Source organism: Columba livia, chromosome 3 (assembly GCF_036013475.1).
Source record: "Columba livia isolate bColLiv1 breed racing homer chromosome 3, bColLiv1.pat.W.v2, whole genome shotgun sequence".
NCBI lineage: Eukaryota > Metazoa > Chordata > Aves > Columbiformes > Columbidae > Columba > Columba livia.
Genome location: NC_088604.1, coordinates 27,170,437 through 27,196,367, shown reverse-complemented (window position 1 = coordinate 27,196,367; position 25,931 = coordinate 27,170,437). Strand labels below are relative to the sequence as shown.

At 36.9% G+C, this 25,931-nt stretch overlaps 1 protein-coding gene across 2 annotated transcripts in view; it reads right to left on the bottom strand.

Moving 5' to 3' along the window:
* Window positions 1-1,556: 1,556 nt before the first annotated feature.
* PRIM2 (DNA primase subunit 2) overlaps window positions 1,557-25,931 on the bottom strand; it is a 98,685-nt gene continuing 74,310 nt past the window's right edge. For both annotated transcript variants that reach the window (XM_065056176.1, XM_065056178.1), the window contains 4 exons: window positions 21,641-21,767; window positions 20,712-20,794; window positions 6,512-6,580; window positions 1,557-2,163 (listed from right to left, as the gene is read on the bottom strand). In XM_065056176.1, the coding sequence (XP_064912248.1) occupies window positions 1,936-2,163; window positions 6,512-6,580; window positions 20,712-20,794; window positions 21,641-21,767 (507 nt within the window). In that variant the 3' untranslated portion in view covers window positions 1,557-1,935. The remainder of the gene's footprint in view (window positions 2,164-6,511; window positions 6,581-20,711; window positions 20,795-21,640; window positions 21,768-25,931) is intronic.

Sequence of the window (25,931 nt, the reverse complement as noted above, 5' to 3'; positions counted from 1 at the left end):
TTGTTAGTAGCATTAGTAAAACATTGTTAATTTTTTCCAACTCTCTTCTCTCAGGCCTTCTTTTCCCTCCTGATCGCCTGTGGGAAGGGGGGAGAGGGAGGGGCAAAGAGAAAGGTGGGGGGAGAGGGGGTTAACAACACATCTGCCAGGGTTTTATTGTCACCCCGCAATCTTAACCCTCGACAATCCTCTTCTAACAAGATATGTTTTATTTTTAAAGCCTGGTGTTGTGCTAGCCCTGCACAAGTTCTGTACCCTTAAAGGTACACTCTGCAGATGAGAAGACACAGACTTACAGTTAGTCCAAAAATCTTAACCATAATCAGTCTTTAGTCCAGTCACAATATTAATAGTCTAAATCAGTCAATTATTGTAGAGAAAATAAAACCTCTAACATAATACAACTAGCAAATTTTACATACTCACACCCTTGCCTGTATCTACCCCTTGGTTCCACACACCTTTCCTCTGCCCCCTGGCATCTTGGGATCAACAGCACACAGTTGGGGTCCCACGTTGTCTATCAGGAGCAGCAGGATACTGATGGATCATTCATTCTTCTCTCTTGTGTCCACCTGGGGTAATATTACACATTTCCAAATATGTTCTACTCATGCTGTTCTTTCTTCATTGGTCTGGCAATTCCACATTACACCCGAATATATACTGTGGTTTACTCACATTACGTATTTGTTTTTAGTTCTCCTATCCATAAATACCTGTTTTGCACAACTCTTCAGGTTGTATTTCTTTCAAGATTAATTGCTTCAACACAAGACAACTACTTATCACTAGCTATTAGCTACAGAAATACAACAAAATCATTATAAACATAGGCAGTACATCACCCAATTTTACAAAGTTAGGCTGTCATTTGACGGTTGCTTTTGCAGCTGAAACAAAGCTTCAGGTAGGGCAAGATAAGTCCAGATCAATCAAGCTCAGTGAGTCTTCACGCCAAGGTCTTGCAGAGTTAATACAAGTCACCAGCAATGACAATTCTGTGTTTCTGTGGCTACAGGGCTGTACCAGTAGCTAGGTCACTCTCCAGGGAAGGGGTAACCTTGTCTTGAAACCCCTGAAGCATCAGATAAAATGAAATTCAGGCTTTCCAAATCCTCTGGAGAATACTGCAACAGCATGATATAAAAATACCAGCTCTACTTGGAGCTTCCACCCACCGCTCAGTGACAGCTGCTCAAGTGGATGACGTTTGTATGTCAGGAGACAGGTGGGATCCAGGTGACCCAAAGGTGCATTCAGATGGCTGTTTAGCTCAGCAGGACACAGGAGGCTCCAGCCATGATCACACATATAGAAAGTGCTAAAATTGAAAAGGAATATATGCTAATAAGAATTTAGCTGCTTCAAGACGAATCACTTGGTAGAGTGTCAGCTTTTTGGATTACTTTCTTACATAAAGGTGTCCAAACTCTCTTTATTTTCTATTTCAAGCACCAAAACGAGCTCTCTACCTTTAGCACCGAGGTACACAAATTAGGAAGGTGATTTCCCTCAGCTCCTCCTGTAGAAAAGAGACTGACTCCTCCAGAGGGTTTGATCATTTGCAATTTATTTATTAAGAAGAAATATATAAAAGTGATGACAAAACGGGATAAAAATACTTAAACATTTTGAAAGAAACCAAAAAAGTTGAGTCAGACAAAAATCAACTAATAATTGGGAAGGAACTTTAATTTCCCATCCTTCAACATGCCATATGAAACAGTGTCCTAAAGCAGCAAGAACAAGTACTGGATGCAGTTACAGCTTCATTATATTTATTTTCTTCAGCCTATTCAAAGCATTAAATATCTGTGTCTTCCAGGTAATGAAGTGCATACTCCTGAGTATAGGGACAAATTTGGCTAGAGAAGGGAAAAGAATGAAAGAAAACCAAAGAAAATAAACAAACAAAACCACCAACACAGCTGCCTAGTCTTCAGTGAAGTATGCCTCCAGTCCCTCCAGTTCTGCATCAGTTGTTGTATTTGAAGAGGTGAGAGTAGAATTCGAATTCATGCTTTCCTGACTATTATTTCTTTGTTGAGTGTTTCCTGAATTAATTACTTCCTTCTTCGGTTCTCTACCACCACTTAATAGCCTTTGACTCTCTGTAAAATACTGATTAGGATGATTCAAAGAAAACCCAATGTCGTCAACCTGCACATAAAAGGAAAGGAACAATAAATTATTATATTTATTTCAAAACGTCATTTTTTTCACATTCAAGAACAAATCAATTAGCAATTTAATAAGTTCAAATTTTGTTGAAGAAAAAGGCATCTGTTTGTAAATACTATCCCAGTAAATATTAGCAACATACAGAGTTACTTTCATCACAAAGTTTCCTCCTTCATGTTAGAAATAAACCAACTTCTTTGGCATATTCAAACAATATTTCACATTGTCTTTGCTGTAGTACAGAAAATCCCAAGATGTATAAAACAATATAAGTAAAATGGCATACCTTTACAGATGTAGGACAATTGAACCTACACCTTAAAACAGCATTTACCTACACAAAAGAGGGACTGAGACAGGTCTGGAGTGCAAATGACAGTAGACAATACTACTAAGTTGGAATAACTGCACATAATAAGTCCAGATGTTAAGTATCAGTGTGAAACTGTGAATGGAAATGGGTAGCTTCACCTCTTTGCCTGTTTTCTTCAGTAGTCACAAATGCAATAGCTACAAGACAAAAGCTGAAGAAAGAAGCCCAACAGATCAAGCTTGTCTCTGCTCCACCAGTGACAACATCAGCATCCTGAAATGCCACCAGATGCGCAGCCAATACCAAAGAACAAACAGTCTTCAGTGGAAAAAAAATAAAGAAAACTAGCAGAAAGTGCAGCATATTTTTACTGCTCCTTTCTGCTTAGCAGGCACATTCTTTCAACTCCGTAATTACATGATAAATGAACATTCAATTAATGCTTATCAAATATTTCAACAAAGTTCATGCAAATACTAAGAATATTTTGAGAAAAATTCTGCTCTTAAATAATGTTGGAAAAATTCCCAAACCTGTGATACTATAAGCCAAGGAAGACTAAAAGCCATGTACTGGTAATTTTCTGCTTTCACTGTCTTCCCTTTTTCCCAGAGGGATGTGGCCAATTCAAGCATAACAGGCAACTTTGCACATACACAGCGTCTCACGAGGACACGTACTGATTTAATATGCCAAAACCCATCAGTTTAGATTTCAGCCACTTGTGAAAAATCATAAAGCAGAGAATCAAGACGCATTTTAAATGGAACCCTGATTCAATGCATGACCACCGCCTAGCTGAGCTCCGTCAGAAAATGGCAACACATAGAACAAAAAAGTAATTCAGACGTGAAGATGACATTAGCAACTACAGTAAGTGACCTTGCTTGAAAAAATCTAAAAACTAAGTGACAGGCCTAGCACACTAATTTAGTGCTCAAAATAAAAGACACAAAGAAAAATAAACGAAAATTAAGAAGAAACCTGAAGCCACCACTGAATTTCATTTCAGTCTTATCTGGATGAGTTTTACCCAGCCAGCTTTCATCCATGTACCAATTTCTATTATGTGGGTACTAAATTACTTCTTTACACCAAAAAGGCTTAAAAGTAAGTGATAGAGTGAAAAGCTAGCTTTCCTACAAGAAGCTTTTAATTAGTTCTACTTTTTTTTTTTTTTTTACTTTAAAATCTCAGTTTTCTTCAGACCAATTGAAGGTTCACTTTTTAACCCTTCATTTTGTTCTAAACTCTTATCTCCCCAATAAATTGGAATTAGGTGTAGAAACAGCTCATCATGCACTTTTTCAGAGGCAATTGACAGCATCTAGCTAAAAGCTATTTACAGATTAGTTAAAATTGTAGTATGACTCCATGAACCCTATTTTAATTACAATAATTCTGCCCATTCATTTTATCACCTTTTTTGGAGAGCCTCAAGTGAAAAAGGGGAAGGTTTGTCTATCATGATCATCTTCCTTTGTGATACAGCGATACATAAATGATTCAGTTCTGCATAATTTTCAACAAGGTTCTCTGAACAAAAATATTCTGCTCTGGCTGGAAATACACAAGAAATTTGACCACAAAAATGGAATTGAAGCATACACAAATTTCTTGGCTTTTTTGTATTAGATTGCTCATGCTACTTTATACGGGTTTACAATGCTTTTAGGTAATACAGGTCAACACACACCAATTTTAAAAGCTGCATCATTAACTGAAACTTATTACCAGAGACAAATAAACTTGATTTCTCTAGCAGCTTTATCCATTTATACCTGTAAATCCATCTGGAATCCACTATGCCCAAAGAAAAATGTATTTTCTGTGTAGTCAAAAATTTAAGCTTATAACACATGGATCCACATGGAAAGGCTTGTAACTTCAGAGAGAACCGTTCATTCCATCCAGCAGACGATACCAACACAAGACTTTCCTTGGATTCAACACATGGTGCACATACTGGTTTTCATAGAAACTTTGTTTTGTATTTCTGCTATAGTAAATACTGTTTGGAAAAACCTGAAGCAATCCTGTTGTAGCTATAGTATCTTTCGGTTTTAAGCAAGAACTTTTAAAATAACAGTTGATAATGCTACAGCTGCTATTACAGAAAAAACATATGGAGCAACCATGGTGCTACAGTAAATAATACCAATTAACGATATCCCTTTTAAAAAAAAAAAAAGTCCAGTGTTCCTCTGATTTGGTCACAAAGGCCTAAGAAAAATGGGGTTTGCATATGTTTTTAAATGAACTATTCAAAAGTGATTCTTCTGCGCCAGAAAGTTTTCTATGTGTAAGATTTAATTTACTTCTTAAAAATAGACAAGGATAGTAATGTATCAGTACTCAAAAATGTTTCAAGATAAATATTAAAACATAAATAATCACCCGTTACAGCTGTACCTATAATAAGCAACTAATAGAGCAATTCATGTAAATAACAGTAACAACACTGGTTCCTGCCCCAAGACAATGCGCTGGACCACACAAGTGATGGTTGCTTTTGTTCTGTGGTTGTGAGATAGTGAAAGAAAATTCAGGAGAGATGTGCCATTAAAGTTAATAAGCCCAGTTCACACAGAATATGCAGGCTGGTAACAAGTTTAGCAGCTAAATTCTCTAAAACACCTGCCTTCATAAGCACGTTTCATTCAAACTGCAGAAAGTGCCTTTCTGTGCATTCTGGTTTCTCTCACAGAAGTAACAACTTAGCAGCAGCAAAGCAGGCAGATGACTAGCAGGGCAAGCAGCACACACAGATATTTACATTACGAAAAGAGCAAAAAAAACCCAGTGCTTTTCAGAAATTTGCTATAGAAGAATGGAAAGACAGTTTTCCTAAAACACAACAGACCTTTGACACTGCGCTGATTTATGCTTTGGTGAATGTCAACCTTGAGGTCTGCAGTCATATCTTAGGAAAATATTATTTCTACTGACTTAGCCTTACATAGGGCATGTATTATCTAAATTTCCAATTATATATCATTTTGTACTTCCTGTTTTATCGTTTTCTCAGATTGTAAGACAAAGTGTTCCTCTCTAATTACAGCTGCCAAAACGGCACTGGATACAGAGTTCAGAGTATACCTTTACTATACATTCACACATATAATTAATTGCTGGAAATCTGCCAAGACAAACACATCCATTTAAATCAAATGTGAAAAGCAGTGAGAACAAAAACCACAATGGTAAACGTCTCTGGGTGGGTCATCTCATCTTTATCGTGTATTTAGCAAGGCTACTCCATATTCTGATGTTTAAAAGGGACGTTTTAATTTTTTGAGTTGAGAAGAGAACAAAGGTATAAGACGGGCCATGCTCCACCGTTTTTCCTTCACAACAAAGAAACGCTGCGAAAATCAGTTCTTGGAAGAAATCACATAAAAGATGGACTGCAGCCATTTGCTATCTTACGTTTTTGAGGAGAATCTTACTTCAATATATTATAGAAGCTTATGATTAAGCAAATGGGAAAGCTCTGAGAATGTTTATTTTGATTTTAAAAGTAGTCACACATGATCAAAGACACGAAAAAGTATCAAGTGAAAATTAACAATATTAACTATGTAAGTGCTGCAAGATAAGAGTTTCAGTTAAACTTGTTAGACACATTTTGGTATTTTGTAATATATCTTAAAAATTTAAACAAGCTTGCATAATGGTTTAAAACCCACAATTTGTTTAAAAATGGGATAGTGAAAAAGTTAAATGGCTTGAAATAGAGAGAATTCAAGAATATTGACATGTTCAGGAAGAAACCATAACCTTTTATTACATCTTCTAATGTTCAGGGTATTAATTACGTCAATATATAAATGCAGAAAAATACAAAATATTTGAGGTATATTTTAAATTATTAAATGAAAAGCAACAAGGTAAGACAGCTAATAATGGATATGAGAACTGCAAATGGTCTCTGCACTTCCATGTATGGTTTCCAAGGCCTTCCTCAAGACAAAGACAGTGATTATAGTTTAACAAAAATTAGTAGCTACTTACATCATGTGTCAACTCAAAGTACTTCTGACAGGCCAGCTGGTAATGCATTCCTTTCACCAATTCCAGGATCTATACAGAAGGAGAAAAACGTAACAGATTCAGAAGTAGCACGTATACATCTTGTTGACACCATGACAAGGTGTTGCACAACAAGCTTGTATGTACTTGTACTTGTATGTACATGGAACCTTGCAGGACATGGCACCTTTGACATGTGTATATTCTACTAATAACTGACAACATTTACACATACTATAGTTCTTTAAAAATACCCTGGCTACATTAAAAACAAGATAAAACCACAGGAAGATACACTTGGTCCTTAAAACGTAATTTCAGTACTCTTAACTTCAAAAATAAGTTGAATCTATATATTGGTAATATAATGGTGACAGTTATTGTCAAACTATCGTATAGCAACCTCTCTTCCATAATTGCAGACATAAATCTGGTAATTCAAGTGGCTGAAGCATGAAGCAATCAAGGACACAATTTGTATTTTTATTTTCCACATTAACAGTTCATGCAGATGCAGAATAAAATACTACTGTGCTCCCATCAAGAAAATTCAATGCAAATCCTTTGAACAAGTATCTGTGAGAGGGGAATGCTTTTACCCTCAATCAGATTTGTCATTTTTGAAATGAAGTTATTTCTAGTCAAGCTCAGCAGAATATGTGAGTGAATAGGCTGTTTTGAACACCTTTTAGGAAAATCATGCCATCTCTTGTAAATACAATTTGCTTCCCAATCCTACTTCAGGTAATCTCTTCTGTGCTGCATAAAGTCCCATTCTTATCACCAGAATGCAGTGCCGGTGGAAATTTTTTTAAAGTTTCATCACCTCCTCCCTTCTTTATAGAATCAAAACGTATGTTCTCTCTGCTTAGAGAAAATTGCTGGAATTAAGAGACAGCCTCAGTGGAAGGAAAAATAGTTTTCAAGAAATGTCAATTTCAAGCCCCTTTCCCAGGGTTGACCTTTATGTCAAACACAGCAATACACTCCAGCTTAAGTCCCTGCTGTACTCATTATTGGATGCCGTCTTGTATTTATTGACAGATGTATAAATAAATTACAATTGCTGAATGGATAAAAACAGCAACACATTGCTAGGAAAGTACTTAGTCACATTGTTTCTCTGTAATAGCCCAAGTGATTACATTTCTATCCCTCTTGCCATCTCCTGTTAAATCTTCTGTAGAAGATCAAGGTCAAGGCCAACTAAGCAATAAAGACCAAAATCTGGCACTATCTGTGAGTGTGTGTATCTGTATTTTTTTACCTCCTCCTTCCTTTGAAATTGACTGAAAATATTAGCATCATATTAAGCAGATAAGGATTGAAGAAAACTCATTTATTGTACACACTTAAATCACATACTGCCTTATGTTTTCCTCTGTTTGTCCCTCACTACAAAATCTATACCATGGAAAGGAGCTATCTCTGGTTTTAGGTAAATGCAAACCAGGCTGTATGCATGCGCTTTTTTAAAATGTATTTTTCATTGAATTTGCAGTAATCATCAGAAGACCTATATGTATGTTTGTGAGTTGAAATAAGCATTCTAATGTTCTTTAGGATTCAGACTTTTCAAACCTGAATTTTCCAGCTGAAACACGTCAACTAATTTAATCTAGTTCATAAGTACTTTAGGTTTTCTCAAAATTATTCTTCATAATATCAAGATTACACCTAATATAAATAAAAAGTTCTCTAAATTCAGGTGTAAATATACTTAAATTCTCAGAACCTTAAGTGAGCAAACAAAAATTTAAGTATGGACAAACTCTGAGTATAAACCCCAAAAGTTTAAAAGCACCGAGGTTCTCCTGTAATTTAAGAAAACATTCAAAACAGTTGACCAGTTAAAAGGTTAGTCATTCTGCAGTTTGTTTAACTTTTCAATCACAGCAGCTTGATGGGTATTGCCCAGGTGCACTACAGTTTCCCCAAGGAACTGCCGTCCTGTTCCCCCTAGACTCCTCAAACTTCTCAGAGCAGATGTTAAGTCAGCACACAGATTTTGCTGCTGTACTATTAGTAAGAGATATATATATGTTGAAGAACAGCTGTTAGAGGAACCTCCACCAACATTCTCCAGTGAATTCTGGCAACTAGGTCTTCACAGGCTTCTTTTCCCTGACACTGACAGAGTGTTCCACAGAACAGAATGTCAACAGAAACAGACCAGAGATGCACTGGTAGTCATCATCTTACTCCTGCTCTCCACCACATCACCTTCACAACTTTGATTGGTTGGCTAATTTCAGTCAAATTTGACAGGGCAAGATAACAAGTTCCTACCTGTTGATTACAAGCTGTAGTGTGTAGAAAAATCAGACCAACATTTGTGGCTTGTTCAGAGAAAAGCAGTTATGATTCAGCTCCTACCCATTCAGAGAGGCAGCCAAACTAGCACATGTAACTTCTAACTGGCCGTGACACAGGGGACCAGATTCATCTTCTGCATATGTGATGGGGTTGAGGAACAAGAGACAGATTAAACATATGCAAAGAGGAGCAGGTTTAGTAGATTAACTGGCTTTAATGGGGAACAAGTTGCTAAGATGTAAAAAAAGGTTTAAAAAATGCAACAGAATGGAGTCCATCTAGAAAGGAGTCCTCTGTGTGCAAGAAACTAACAATCCCCTATTTAAGCAAAACAGAATTATAATTCATAATAAACATTATCCTTCCTACTAGGTTTGTGCACATAATAAAAGCGAACTTGCAGCTGGTTTTCACTAGCGTTACCCAGAAACAGACTTCCACTCAAAACTATTGTAATTCACAGCAGCAACCTTTTGCCTTTCTCTCTCTCTATATATATTAAGAGATTTACACTAAATTGCTTTATTTACAAGGAAAGGTACATACTCAGGGACTCTTCTTGTTAGTTCTTCTGTGTCTTTTGTTTTGCTTCCATCTGCAACTTGCTTTTCTGATGCTGTTTTACTGACTACTAATGAGGTGATGTTTGGCAGCTGTGTGTGTGCAGCCACCTGCTTTGTAGATCCTCAGCACTCAAAAGCTAAGACACTGCGCTGCAGGATAATTTAGGCTCTGCAATTACCCACTGTTATTTTCATTTACTCAAAGTTAGTTTGCTTTATTTGAAATTTGCAGAATTCACTTATATTTCAAAATTAAAATTAAAATCTTTCTCCTATAGATTCAGTTAAGCATGACACATTTCTAACTTTATTTTTATTTCAAAGGTGACTGAAGATACAATTGGGTGGAACTGCTGGAGCAGATCTGAACACAGTCCAGTTTTCTTCTGTTTTGGGCCACTTTGTGACCACCTCAGCATTAAGTCCTTCTGACTGTTTTTAGATATTCCCTTTGTGTTTGAAACTGATTTTGAAGGTTTCACATTTATAACATACACGTGTAAATTTTCTCAGATTTAAGCTCTGTTTTCCCACAGGGACTCTCACCCACAGGCTACAAAATCATTGTTACAGCTTTGCCAGAGCTCCTGTTCCCTTTAGACTTTTACTTGTCACCTGTAGTGAGGAGTACTTGACTGCACAGCATTCAGCATGGCACACGGTAATATTTAGGGCATCCTGACAGATCAATTTCTCCCCTGTAATTTGCCTCACAACTGGCAAACAACAAAATCTGATTGTCTTCTAGCATGCTTTATAAAGGTGTAAAAGAAAGAGGCAGTCATGACCCCAAAGGAGGTATTTTATTAATGTTTCTTAAAAATACCTGTATTTTTCCTCCATTTTTAATGTGTAGATTTTCTAGACTGAAGTTCTTATTTTATGTATGTCAGTAAGGTAATCATTAAAAACGAAACAAAAGAGTAAGTGAATGAAAGAAAAGACTATGGCAGCATGTACCCCATATTTGCTGCAGCAACCCCAGGCAGCTTATTAAATCAAGACAGACATCAATTTAAACCGAGTTAATCATTTTAAAAGGAAACAGGTCTAATGCTAAACTAGTTGGTTTTGTTTGCTTGGTTGTGAGCTATTTTTCAAAGTTTTTTACAGTCATCTGCTGAAAGTCAATGGTGTGAACATCAAACATATTCTGTTTCCATGATTTCACATAGTTTTTAAAATGTACATTTTATGATTAGAAATCTTTTTGCTATTTTTCAGTGACACATTTTCATTTAACTGACAAATCCTGCATAAGTTTACAGTCGCCTGTTTTAAAAGACAGTCATACCTGGTTTGAGATTATATATAACCCACATTCCTCTCTTGCAATGCTGAGTCAAAGCCTGGACTGTTTTCAAATATGAAAGCACCTCAAGTACTTCCCAATTAAAAAAAGAGAACTTACAACGTAAAAAAAGTAGTATTTGATTCATGTACGTTTTAATGTAACTGTTTCAAGAACAATGAGGTGAAATATTTTTATTTCATGTTAGTGTGTTATCTGTTTTCTCACCCTGATCTCTGTGTTTATCCCTCTTCTTTTTGTGTACTTCTTTCTTTCTTTCCCTTCTAAATAAAAAAAAATATAAGTAGTTTAATGCACCATAAATTGAAGCTGCTGAAGTATGAAGAGACAGCCCTTAATTCTGTCCACTCACTCCTGCCATTTGAAAATGAACCTCATTCTTCCTCAACTTCTGCAGGTAAGTTTATAGTTGGATATCTCTTTTTCATCTATTTTACCATGCAGTCACAAGGCCAGCATAAGGAAAGGAACAGGAACTCAGCAGGGCAGAACTGTCTTCCACACCAGCAGGGCCCATTTAGACTAATTAACTGCTCATGGACCTGAAGTTTGAGATTCCACTACTGAATTTAAGTATTTCTAAATTGGGCACACTGAAATGAATGTCATTCGTCTCTTTAACCACAGTAAAAAAATAAAAAAAAAAAGGCATTTTAACTCTACTTTTTGTATTATTTGTTGTAAAAGGCACATTTGACTGAGCACTGGTACAGGCTGCCCAGAGAGGCTGTGGTGACTTCATCCCTGGTGACAGCCAAACCCCATCTGGGCATGGCCCTGGGCACCCAGCTCTACATGACCCTCCTTGAGCAGGTGGGGTTTGGCAAGAAAACCTCCTGAAGCACCTTCCAACCATATTGTGATTCAATAATAAACAGTCTCAATAGCACCTGACCGTACATTTGTATTACGTCCTTTAGGTGATTAGACATACATTTTCTGGTTCAATCATCAACCTTATGTACTTTCAACTGTGTTCTATGTATAATAAAATCTATGCACAAACCCTAAGAACTCTTCTGTATTCTTATAGTTTTTACTATCAAGCAGGTTAGCTGTGCTTCTCAACGTGTTTCTGCTCCTTCTTTCTCTCAAGTTTTCTTTCGCCATGCTTTTTTGTTTGTTCGTTTTACTCTCACAAGCCCATTCACCAGTCACTAGTCGACATTCACCTTTTTTTTTCCTTACCAATACTTAATTCAGATTTTTGAACAGTCCACTTGTATTTAATCACCTACAACCTCTTTAGCATTATAATCTTAGCTGACAATAGCCAGATATAACTTGTCATTCCTAGTACTTGTTTCCACTTATCAGCAATAAACCAAAGATTTGGAAAATTAGTCTGGAATACTGTAACTCACGTTTTAAAAATAATTAGTTTTACGCTACGTCATGTTAGGATGTCATGTCATCGTAAGATGTTAAAGCCACGTCCTGTTAATACTGTACAGCACTTTACCCATTGATGGTGTCAGTAATATTAATAGTAACACCCAAGCACTAATAAAACACACACACACAAACTCACCGGGGTTGACAGAAAAGGTGTGAATTCTAATATCAGAAAAGAAGGCTTAGTATTGGCTGGTTAAATTTGTGATTGTATTGTTCAGCTTGCATGCAAAAGTAGTCCTAGTGAAATCAATGAGCATGTTCAAGCTTTAAAAGTAAACCAAAGACAAGACAAACAAGGCACACGTTGTAGCTGGGAAACCATAGAAATGTAATGCCAAAATACAGGGTTTGCAGAGTCAGCCAGAGAAAGTATAATATCAGATAAAACAGGGAAAACATACTCCTAACACACAACTATTACTCTCAAAATAATGGAAAAGCTGAATGCTGTCTCCTATCAATAAATGTTCCCCGTCTATAGAAAACATGGGGAAACTTTCACACAAATCTACACTAGAGTGTCACAAAGATTTATCTTCACTATGATGCTTCCTTGAATAATCATAGGCTTTAGATTGACATTGTCCACTTTGAAAGATTTAATGATTTTAAAGCATTTACAGATTTTGATGTATAACAATAACTGAGAGATTTTGCATAGTGAACAAGGGGTCTGAGTCTGAATGACATACAATTTCTGGATTCAAAGTCTAACACTTCTAAAACATTCTTGACAGAAAATGTGTAAGGGTGCCCTGGTTTACAATTTGAGTTTTGACTAGTTAATTTGTGGTGGGATGCTTTCTCTGGTAAAAGCTCGCAAAAATCTGTGTTCTAAGTTAAAGTGTGAATTTGATGCAAAGGGCTAATAAATACCAAGCGCCATATTATATCTTGATCAATTAAATATTTATTATAGCCACAAGTCAAAAAAGAAAAAATTCAAAATTGGAATTGCTGGAAGAAATTTTAACGAACTTTTATGTACCAAATTTCACTGTAATTATAAAATGGGTATCACAGAAGTTTTGGCTGTATCACGAATATAAATTGTTCTTGTATTTTTATTTCCATTTTATATATTTTCACAAGAAATATTAAGTTAATGAAAGATCTCTTATTTAATCACTTAGTAAAAGACCTCTTACTTAAACAGTACTTGCTACAATCTAATCAGAGCTTACAAAAGCACTACCATGAGGATGACTGATACTAGGGCTGAATTCTTTAGCTCTAAGGGAAAATATTTTTACAGCCAGCAATTATCTAAAACTCTTCTAATATTAGATCATCAGGAGAGAGAGTGTGGGTTGTCTTTTAGTTTTCCACTGTGGTGTGTTTTGGGTTTTGGGGTTTTTTTGCTGGTTTTGGAGTATTTTGTTTGGTGTTCTGTTTCTTTCTTCACATATTGGCTTATTTATTTCCCCCACAACACTAAAGTTGTTAGAGAACATTGGCCACAGTTCAAAGGCTCAATCAACAGCTTTAATTTAATCCAATTTGGGGAAAAAAAGCAATTTTTTAAATGAAGAGAACAATTCTACTAGAAAGAACATTTTTCTGAAGTTATCTACGGCTCATTTACATAAGCATTTTTCCCTAAAGAAAAACTAGTAATTGGAAGAAATGCAAAAAGGATGAGTCTTAGACTCTCTATTTCTCTTGACTGTAGAACCAGAAATTTTTACTACCTTTTTCTTTTATTACTGCAATCGAAGTGAATTGGAAAATAGGTAATTTCTCCAAGAAAGCTTTCAGAAACAAATAATAGATATTTTGAAATAACTCTAATTCAAAGCCTATCATATCTGCTTTTCTATTTGAGATATGTAGGCAACACATTACAGTGCATTTAGTACAGCACCACAACAGACGCATTCATCTTAACATATGCTTTAATCTCTATATTCTTCAAATTGATTAGCTCTTGTCAAACCTGATTTCATAAAGATTTCACCTGATTAGCAGTATACTAAAGACAGAAATGAAATGTGATCCAAAATATACTATAAATTCAAATGCCATACAATCACACATTCGCACATTAGATGCTCAGCTAGCTGTATTACTTTTCCAAGAAGCATTTTTAAAACAAACAAAAAAAAGCTACTATCATGAATAAAGAAATAGCCTAACCTAAGGGAAATCTGAAATAAATACGAGTTAAATAATTTAGTTCTTGGAATAAACATCAGGATTAATTCTTTCTGCTTGAGGCTATATAATAACTAGGCAAGACCTAGAAGTCATCTGCTGCATTACCTCAGGAAAATGACTTCAATAGATAAACTCCCAAATGAGACATAGCCTCAGAAAATCTGGACTGGGATAGCAGGCTGGATCTAGATACCTCGCAGCAAGCAGATTCATATACGCAAATGTTTTGATCACTGTTTTCATTCCTGAGTGCAAAACCAAGGGCTGCAATGAAAGCTACCCAGTGCTCAGACTGATTACTGAAGTCATGAGGTCTGGCAGTACTTGCTCTGCACCACCGTCCCAAGGTCCAGCTTTCCTTTTTTCCCCATCTAGCCCATGCACAGAGAATCCTTTGTAAAAGCACCATGAGGCCAGGGCTTGCTTCCACCACAGACCAGCCAGATGCTTTATCTGCATAAAAAAACTCCACGGCTTCCTGGGCTTATGAACCTAAAAGGAAAAGGTGCATCCCTTTATCTCAAGAGTATGAAGGACAGCCCCAGAAAGAGAAGACTGAGAACAGCACTGGAAAACCAACCGGTTTGAGTAAAACCGCAGCCATACAGGCTGGACCCCAGCCCACATTGCGGCTCATGTAATCGTCATGAGGAACAAGCTCCATAAACAAGTGAGGAGCTTTTTCATGGGCTTGAAGGGAAGACAAATGAGTACCCTAAAACAACAGATTAAACCCCAGTGGAGGACTAATTCATGACTACACAGCTAAAACCAAAATGAATGCTTGGAAAACTATGCATCACTCACATAAAGATGGACAGGTCTGATAAACTGAAATTTTTGACACAGAAATTCAGTACTTGAGAAGCTGAAGAAAAGCTCCACGTTTTTCGAATCCAAGAAATACCCCAAAATAAGATAAAAAACACGTAAAAGATTGAAAATAACATTAATAACTCTATTCTGACAGTGCTGGAATGAAGTACACGCTCTTGCTGTTGGGAAAAACAAACAAACAAAAAAACCAAACCCTTGACCAGAGAAAAATGCAGTTTACCACAGAGAAACAACTGCCATCTACACTGGAAAACAGAGAGTCTCAAGAACAACGGAAGCATTTGATCGAAGTCCTAAGAATAAACTCCAGCAACAGGCAAAGGCCTCAGGTTCTGAATGGACAGACGGGGAAAGCCCTGGAAACAGAAAGGAAATCGAGGCAGAGCACAGGTATGGAAAGAACCCACAGAAACAGGCAGCATAGACACAAAACACAGCAAGGGAAACACATCCAAAACAATGGGTTGCTGGTTGTCATTTTTTCCTGAAACAACCAAACCCACTTGAAGAAACTGCCAATCAACTTGAAATCAACCAAGACAGCGGCCTGGATTTCACAACGCAAGGACCTCTTGAGATAACCTGTGAAAATTATGGGAGAACTAGGAAAAAGAATGACTTAGGTAGTTGCTGATGTACTACAAATCCAAACCTTCTCATGGTCTAAAGGACTGTGAACTAACTTCATGGAAGATAAACCACCACCACTCAGGAGTCTGCATTCCCTTGATGAACACAATATATTCAGGAATTAGCCATGTTTTTTGTGCGGATAGACAGCACAAAGACCACTGAAAAGAAACATATAAAACATCAAAATAGCCTTGTTCTATGATATCCCCTGAGAGCTTCATCAGAAAAATAAATGACCTCAAGATTAGTTTGTCAGCAAGACCCTGATGAATATTTAAAATGTTTTGGAGAAATGGAAAGGAAAAACTCTAATAGTAACAGTTCTGCTCCAGATCACTGTATATGAGCTGGAGATAACAAGCATTCAACAGACAGCCATGAAAAACAAGAGTCCCGCAAACAAGAAACGCAAGCCTCCAGGCGCTGCTGATAAAGACACATGCTAAGCCTCCATCAGACTCAGACTTGAATATCTGTATTCACACTTGCACAAATTAAGGTTAAGACACCAGTTCTGTTTATTTTGGGTACAAAGTACCCACCAAAGTAAAATCCTTTATGCATGGCCTGAGCTGCCATGGCTTCTCCAACCTCCCTGGCCAGGACAGCACCAACATCCTGACTGATGCTTCCGGAAGGCCTGATGAGGTTCCAGTCAACCTCTGTTTCAGAATGAGAATTTCATCTCAGTAGGGAACTGAAATTGTTGTCCTTTTAATGAATCAAAGTGAACTTCTTAGTTTAGGAGAGAAACTTCTGTTACTGCTCATCTGAAGAAAGAAGTGTGAGGTTCTCCTCTAGCAAATGCCATTTGCCCAGAAGAGTGCTCTGGAGTACCTGTTCCACAAAAACTGCACAACTGTACAGAAGTTCCAATGAGAACAAAACCCTTGGTGAGCACATGAGCAGAACTGTAGGTGTGAGCTCTGAAGATCTCATGACCTTGAGCACAGATACATTCCTGAGACCCAGCATGAAGATGTCTTTTAAAAATCTCATTTGTTTTCATGACAGATTCGCACACTGACAGATAAACGTATGAAAAATTTAAGGGCAGAAACCATCCACCCAAGAGGTCTCGTGAGTATAGATATTGGCACATTCTCAAAAAGAAGCGTGCCTTATGCTTATAGCATATAAATCATCTGTAGCCCTGAAAGCATTTCGTTTAGGTGAAAAATATATTACTAAATAGAACAAAGATTAATCTTCTAAAATTTAAACAACGTTATAAGTAAAAACCTACAATACATTTTAAGGATTAATATTATCTCAAAATTTATAGAATTGTTGAATTGAATTTTAAACAATCTGCTATTCTGTTGCAACTACTGTCACCTAAAGGTCATATTCCTAGAAAGGTAAAAAAGGAAGCAAGCGTCCTTTAGTTAAAAAAAATAAAGAACAGCTAAGTTGAGATGCTGCTGGAACACTGGGTTCCCACAGAGGAAACGCCATAGAGAAATCTTTGGAAAAAAATGATAAAAACAAGCATTTATGTCTGAAGGTGAAGGATTTCTATGTAGCCAGTTGCTGGCTGAGTCAGTTCAGAAAGTCATCTCTTCTCAAGTCCATTAAATTACTATAAATCATAGTAAAAATCACCTATTAGGTGGATAGTAACCTTGATATACACCAAGTAAAAAAGCAGCACCACAAGTTATGCCCAACAGAATGTTTCCTGACGTTAATCAAAGACATCCTCTTAAGAAATGAGCAGGAACACCCTATTTTTTAAAGTCAATCATGAGGTAGTTCAAACAGGATCAGGATTTGGACAGCAAACTTGACCAGATTCTAGAACTAGAACGTATCAGCATAGTGATTGAATCCTGGGATCCCACAGTGAAGTAGCCTGATATCAAACTGTCTTGGATTTGATTTGTGCAGCAGGAACACTCTTGCTGAAGGGAAGTATCAGAGAAAAAGCACAGAACAGCTTTCTCACAACCTGTCCATCCTGGGAACAGAAATACTAGCATTTCTTCTTAGATTCCCAGATGGACAGTTTGATTTTTGAGTGCCTCAGTCATCAAAAGTGACTTCTAAGATAACATTCCACACTGCTTGCAATCCATTAAATAGGTAAGTCTATGTACTCATGTGAATGTTTGGTTTCACTGCTCAGTGCATAATTTCACAGATCTTATAGTATTTTATTTTGCTGATACAGAACTTGGTAGTGATATAACATATGCTGTAAGCAGGGAGGTCTGAAACGATGAATTGATTGAGGAACAGAAGGTCTGGTATGTGACCTCCCAATGTGATTTACAGAATTCTGTAATTTGTATTCAACAGAGACTACAAGTCTTGAACTTTCATTGGAATTCCTTAATGCAGCTCCTTAGCCACAGAGAAGTATGCATCACTACTAAGTTGGAAAGCAGAAGTCTACTGTTGACGTGATCTGACACCTGTTACCACTGCAGGGGGTCTCTTAACTCCCTCAGTGACACCCATCAAGAAGTAAGCTGGGAAACAATTGAGCAAACAAACATTAGTTCAAGTTAGTTTTGCACAGATTTCATATAGAGGTTTGTAAAATATCAAAAACTGAATTTTCAAACAGTCAATCGTGAACCTGCTAGCTAGCTGCAACTGGTATGGACTGGCTGTAAATTTTGATAACATTTGGACTAAACAAAAGTGTCTGATCTCCATTAATAAAGGAACATGACACAGAACTCCCAGTCAGGAACCTAACCAAAAGTTTTGCAGATTTACTATTTAGATGAAGAAAAATGGGGCCTCAAAGCCCAGAAAGATGAGGGTGAAGATCCTGGGAAGTTGTGGATGATGCTGGAGACCAGAGATACAGGGAGACGAATGCTGGGGAAAGCCCTGGGACCACGGCCTGTAATGCCCAAGACTGTTAACCACAGGCAGCTGCAAAGCAGGCATTGACGTGACTTTCTGTTCTGTCCTCCCAGACCAGCAGTGATTCCCTTGCTGGAAAGGAAAGCTGAGACCTCAGTAAATACCACCAGGGTGGGAACGAGAAGGACTGTGTGAGACAATCAATCTGGGATACAGTTCTAATCTCTTTGATTCTTAAAACAAACAAATAAAAGAACCCTAAACCAAACCAGTATCCAGATCCACTACAGGCTGTCTCACCTGTAACACCATGACACACATTCGTTGATGACGCAGCTACTTTGTACGCTGACTTTTATTAAATGGATTTGAGACTTCCACTCCTTGCAGACAGCTCGTACCCCTGGAAAACTGCTGTGAAATGTCTGCTCCTTTTAAGTTCACTGCCCTGTGCATGAGGCCCAGAACAACACGTTTCTCTCTACCATAAACCAGGCAGAGAGAACTGAAAAAGCATTAAGGTACCTACATTGATCTGGTTTTGAAAACACAGAAGGGAATTTTTCATTTTTTGTACAACTTCCTTATCTAAAACATCTAGAGCAAGAGGACGACACTAAATGAAGTCACATTTGAAGATGGCAAAATAATTTTGGAACAAAGCAAGGAGCAAGTGTAAAAGGCCTCGAGCCACGGGAAATACATAGCTGAAAGGTTGAGCTCTGAATCATTCATTAAAAACAGGAATCTGTCAGGTTGTAAGCAAGCTCTCATTTGATCTGGAGTTAACAGGAGGTCTAACAGACTCAAAGGGTACGGTTTGAGTGAATGTCAATCCTGAGGCCCAGATACTGGAAAAGCAACTGTAACAGAGGCTTCAAAAGATTGACAAACCATGCATCCCTAATAACCATTCACTGAGCTAAAGGAAAAACAACATTTCTGATACTCAGCAACTGTCACCAACATCAGAGATGACTCTAAAAAGACATGGCCTGGACTGAAAGATCCTGAACTCTTATTAGTCATGCAAATGTTATTGGACCATGCAACTGTAGCAATGAGGAGTGGTAGCAATAAAATCTGTTTGAGATCTTGGGGACAGATGTGAACCAATCCTTTTTGTCCTCCTCCTACTAAATATATCGGAGACTGTCTGCTATAAAAGATCAGTTTCTGAAAACCCAGCCACAGCCAATTTCTTTTTTTTTCATTATTATTATTATTTTTCAGATGGAGCATGTTTTGGTTTGGGTTTGTTTTGGTTTAACACTAGGAGTGGCCACCTAAAACTCAATTCACACCAAGTAAGAATCTATGTTAAATATGAAGATACTGCCCCACTGTGCAAATTGACTGAAGAAATAACCTTTACTAAATCAAACCCACACATAGTAAAGCAGCTGAACCAGTAAATCCTCACCAATCTTTCCAATGATTAACAGGATAAAAATCTCATCAATTTTTGATGCATATCAAAAGGAAAAAAGCCAAAGCAAAGTATCTCTGCTGCCTGTCAGATATATGGAAGACAATCAAATGCTTATTTATATGAACCAGGAGAAAAGAAGAAAAATAAAAGAAGAAAACATTCCTAGAAAAAAGTCTGGGTCGCAGTCCTTCAGTATATATGTCCAAAAGTTCCAACTTCTGCATTGTCCTTGCTAAGTAAGATAGTTTCACTAGGCATTTCATGTCCTTTTGTTGTTTAGGGGATGTTAACACAATGGTTGATTGAGAATGTATGTTTAAGTTTTCTTTACAGGAAGCAATTACTTATGTGTACTGACTACACAGTACAGTCTTCCACAAGTCACGACAAAAATAAAAATAAATTATCTAAAATATTGCCAGATTCATTTAAACTTTTTTTTCATCACACTGCAGTAAAACAAAATTTTGTATTATATCCACTATAGTAATAAACCAACTCATAATATTAAGCAATAAAAAGTAGATTACAACAATCAACACATCGGTGGGAGCACTGGAGTCAGAAAGCCATGATTCTGCTTTAAACCTTTTATAAAAAGAGATAATTCACAATACATACTGACAAACTGCATATAGCGTTCCTACACAAATAGAAAGTAAAATTGAAAAGTAGTGCCTTATTAATGAAAGCGCCAAACAACATAGGCCTTACCTGAGTTATTCCACTGGGAGGGATCTTGTATGACTGCAGCTTCTGCTTCAGTAGCTCAGGATCGCTGTGGCGGAATGGGCACCCTGACGGTAAAAAACAAGCAAGCTCACAAACAAGGCTGTTAGCGCACTAAGGCACTCAAGAGACCAGCTAAGCTCTTCCTAATTGTCTAACAGCTTATTAATAAGAAAGTTAATTGCCCATGTGTACAATTGCTTACTTTTTTCTTACTTTTTTTTTTTAATAATTACTCCACTGTATGGTTATCAGGGCACCACAGGCTCAAGAGTTACATAAAATATCACAACGTAAACAGGCCACAATTCTCATTCACTGACAGGAAAAGAGTTTTAGTTAGTTCCTTACTAACAACAATAGTGCTAGTACAGTTAATAACTGAAAAAAAACAGGAAAAGACAAGTAATGAGAGCCAACTGGTCTTTAAAGCATAGCCTTTTTAAAAAATATTACTTCAGAAATACCTTAGAAAGTTCTACCCCCTTAAATAAGAGTGGGGCTCTTTGTCCTAGAATTAGCTTTGAGACACAACTGGATGAACGACTTAGTACTAAAGCAACGACAGCGAAGCCGATGGAGATTTTCCATGTTTAGTCACACAGAGGTAGGAAGTTTTAAAATACCCTTGCAAACTTCAGATGTTCTGTATGATTGAATTCATATTTCAAAACACCTTTAATTGGTCACTTTTTAAAGCATCTGTACATTTAAAGTCTCCTTGCACTGCATGACATAATGTATATAAAACCAGAAGCTATCAAGTGTGATCTAAAGAGTACAGTGTAAGACCACTGTGGCCTTAAAATTAAATACATAATTCAAGAGACTGCAGGAGGGAGTAACTTCTCTGTAACTTCTCTCGTCAACAATTTCTGCCTCTTTTTGTTTTGTTTTTTTTTTAAGGAACTCACCATGATAATCTCCTTGACTTGGTGGATTGGACATGATAATCTTCATGCAGCTGTATGGGGTATAATCAGTTCTCTTCCCTTCTTTCCCATAGTTGTGGCGAATGCTGTAAGCATATCCTTTGTCAAACTGAACAAAAAACCAAAGGATAAATTCTTACATACTGTGTCAGTGATTCTATCTGTTCTGCAATACTAGATAACAAAATAAACCTTACAAACATATTCAAACTGAGAAAAATAAATATTGAGTTGCTTGCTGCTAGCTTTGATTTTTATATTACATAGACTTGTATGTGCACATAGATGTGTTTTACACACATTTCACAAGTGTGAAACTGCATTGATTTAAGGTCTCTCCACCTGATGCAGTACTCACTAGATTTAAAGATCAAAATTTTGAACTCCACGATGTTAGTAAATGCAGAAAACAGTCATTTTAAATCCTACACAAATGTCCATAAATTGATTGCTTTATCAGGGCAAAAAACAGAAATTCTCTTTACTCAGGTTCACATTCTTGTTCTCCCAAAGCGTAATGCTTCACCGATACTTTGTTTCAGCACTGAAGTTCAATTCATTAGATTCTAAAATGGAATATACTTCACTTGTACCAAGCAGAAAGATTTTAGTCTATCTTTTTTGTCTACTGACAGACTACCAATTCCTTCAATAAAATGAAATCTTCTAAAGTAATACAGATGTAAAAAAATACTTATCTTGGTGGATGAGTACAGTGCTATCAATGTACCATTGTAGATAAATCCTCTAGAGAATATTCAGTGACATGAGTTCATGTTATTTTACATGTGGCAATAGGTGACACAAAATTTGTAGTAGAATCAGATAATTTACCATCCGAATTCTGTTAAATTGCATGAGCTACCATAAGCCATCAAGGAACATGTGTTCAAATACAGGATAAAATAATGAAGAATAATGTTTAGAATTACACATACTCAGTCTCTTTTCTCCTCAAAAAAAGCTATAAAAATACATTAAAGAACCTGCGCTCTTGCTAAATTAAAAATTTTAGCATTATGTAAAATTCTTTGTCTGAATTAAACAACCCCCCAAAGAATGTATGTGTTTTTTCCGCAAAAAAAGCCTTTAAAATAATTTTTGACATTGATATTTTACTAATACAAGAAAATGTAATATACTGAGAAAAGACATTGAAGCGTACAACTGGCAACCCTTCTACTACTTCATGAACACTCTGATTTCTACAGGTAAAAGTAGTTCCTTGTCTGGCCTGTGGAATTCCAAACAGTAATTCAGAATATTCATATACCTATGAAATACTTCGAGATGCTAAAACATGTCTAAAATACAATAGAAAAATAAGTATATTTTTCTTCATGTAAGACACTTAAATATTTTTTTAAATTATAAATAATTGAAAACCTATAACATAATACATAAATAAATTAAAATGTGTATTAAAATATGCACAAACACTGAGAATAAACTCCTAAATTGCACCTGATTCTGGAAGGGTGTAAAATCTTTTAAGATGCTGGTCACAATCGAGACAATGTATTAATAGTAATATTCAGAATTCCTTCCAAATAAGGCATAAGACATCCAAAGCTCTGAACAAACACTTACTAATTAATCCTTACTGTGCATTTGCCAAATTGACTTTATTTTAAAAGACAAAAAAAAAAAAAAGAGAGGGAGCAAACAGATAGTGTTGTATTTTCCAGCATAGCCACAGGCAGGATCCAGCACCTGGGAATATTCCTATTGAGTCAGCCTCAAACTTTTGCCCAGGAGAGAAAAGAAACTGGTTGGTCAAATAGTAAAGCAATAGTAGTTTTGCTTGCAATGGAGAGTTGGGTTTAGCAGCTCTTCCTCAGAACACAGAGCAAGCCTGTGTGAGGATCTGCTGTCGGGACGGGCCAGGGGAGCAGGTCCCCACCACTCCGCAGGGTGAGCAGCGGCTGCTGAGTCCTGCAGCTCCTGCACACGCCGTGTTTACTCCTGAGAAATGGCAAACAGCAAATGCAAACGTGTATTTATTTCCAACTTCCTGAGCGCACCCGTTCAACCGAAGATGGAGTCTGTGATCCTACCATCACCTATTCTTCCATCCAGAAGCTCTGGAACCTTTCCGCCTTCTTTACAAAAGACAAATGAAAGCATATTTCATTTGCTTAATAAAGGACATTGGAGCACACAGTTAAATTAGACTAAATTAGATTTTGGAAGGGAAAAACAAATCTTGAATGCTTCAGGATGTATTGCTTAGTTTGCCAGAGAATTAATACCCCTCTTCAACTAAAATCCTGAACTGTACTTTTCACATCACTTGCCTTAATGCCCACAGAAATTACTTTTACTACGTGACTCGTTATTTTATGCTGAGAAACAGCTCTTGCAGTAAATAGAAATAACAGCTACATAACAACACAACGTGCCTTGGGATTGGTTCGACATTTTCTCACTGCTTTCTTGTAACCCTGTTTGGATCTGAGAGCTTTTGCAGTGGCAGATGGCAGAGAAGAATAACACAACTAAATGGTGAAGCCAGCACACGCAGATACGGGCTTCAGTAAGAGCTCTCATCTCGTGATTCAGCACTTATCGTTAATTAAGCAAACAGGATTTTAGCAGGGCCAATATCCAACAGGCTATGTGGTCACCCTCAGTGGGAAGAAACCTTGAATTGCGGCATTTTATTTCAGAAAACACATCCTGAGCAACAGCCCTCTCTGTACACTGGGGGCCAAGCTCAATCACCAGACTCGCTCTTCCCCAAAACCATTACTCTGGGATGTGCACAACATAAAATCCCCCTCGGGATCAAACCTTCCTGCCAGCAAAAGCACCACTGTATAATTAGCTGAGTTTGAAATATGCAGAAACAAGAAAGCACAGGTAGGGAACTGTCCCTTCCTATTTATTCTACTGCCCCAAATTGAAGTGGTAGCATTTTCACAGATCCACGAACAAAACAAACAAATTATGTGCAGCACACATCATGCGTGCAGGTGTTTGCAGGGTCATTCTAATTGCTTATAAATTACTCGGTTTTAAACTATTTCAGAAAAACAGTTTAAAAGCCTGTAGTTCTGGTATCACAGTATATTCTAACTGCAATCTCCTACAAGGTCATTATGGCAAAAAAACTGTAAAAGGTCAAAACTTGAATAAGTGATTTTAAAAAAATCAGTGTTTTGGTGATGGCCCTATAAGAACTGTTGAGGGTTTTAATGAAGCCTGATATGAACTTGCTTAATAATGATGCTGTAGGAGTGTGTACACTGTCTACTCTGTGTGACAGTTTCCATTGTGACAGAAGAAAAGAATACAAAGGCAAAAAACGATACTATTATCATAGAAAAAATGGAAATACGTCTCATTTAAGCAACGAAGTGGTTCACAATGAAACCAAAAAGCTTTCTCTGAGCTTTACCTTGATCCTCGAAGATACAAAGTTTTGTGAGGACTTCTCTTTCCAGTGTATGGGGACACTGAGGCTTTCTTAGACTTCTCCCTATAAGAAACTAAGCTCCTAGCACTGATTTGTGGGAGTAAAGCAGTTGTCCAAAGCCAGAATAGAGAAGGTGTAAGTAATCAAGTAAGTGTACTATAGCAAGGAAATGACATTTTGCTTTTATGTGGTATATTCACATGATTACCAGACTAATGCAGATTAACTGTTAGTTCAGACACACATACTGTGTTAGACAGCCTTCGCTAGAAGACATACAAGTTATAAATGAAGGTGTAAGTAAGGCATGAATAAAAATATATTTTAAAAACATACATAAGCTCTAGATCTGCAGCTGGCATAACCTAATATCAGATCACTATGTTCCAGAGAGGAATTTATGGAAATGTTGTTTTCAATAAATTCTGATCACATAAAAACCACAGAATCTTTGGATGTATATGCTTTCCTTTGAAGAAAAGTTTCTGTCACAGCAGGGAAGGATGAGTCACATGTGCCTCATAATTATGAATTCAATACAACTGAATAAGATTTTTAAAGAGAACCATGACAAACAACATTCCCAAGGCATTCCAGCCACTGCAGAGTAAGTAACATCATCACTGAGAGTTACTTTCCTTATGCTACTTGTCATATTTGCAGATTTTTATCTGGAAATAGAACTAGGTCATCTATTAATTTTGTTTTCAATTCTGAGATACAATATGTGTATAAGGATAGAAAATAATTTGCTGACAGGTTTCCCAGGCCTGCATGCTGAGGTTCACACTTTGCAAAACTTTGTTTCAGTTTAACTAGTTTTATATACTCATGTAAGATTTTATGCATCTGTTT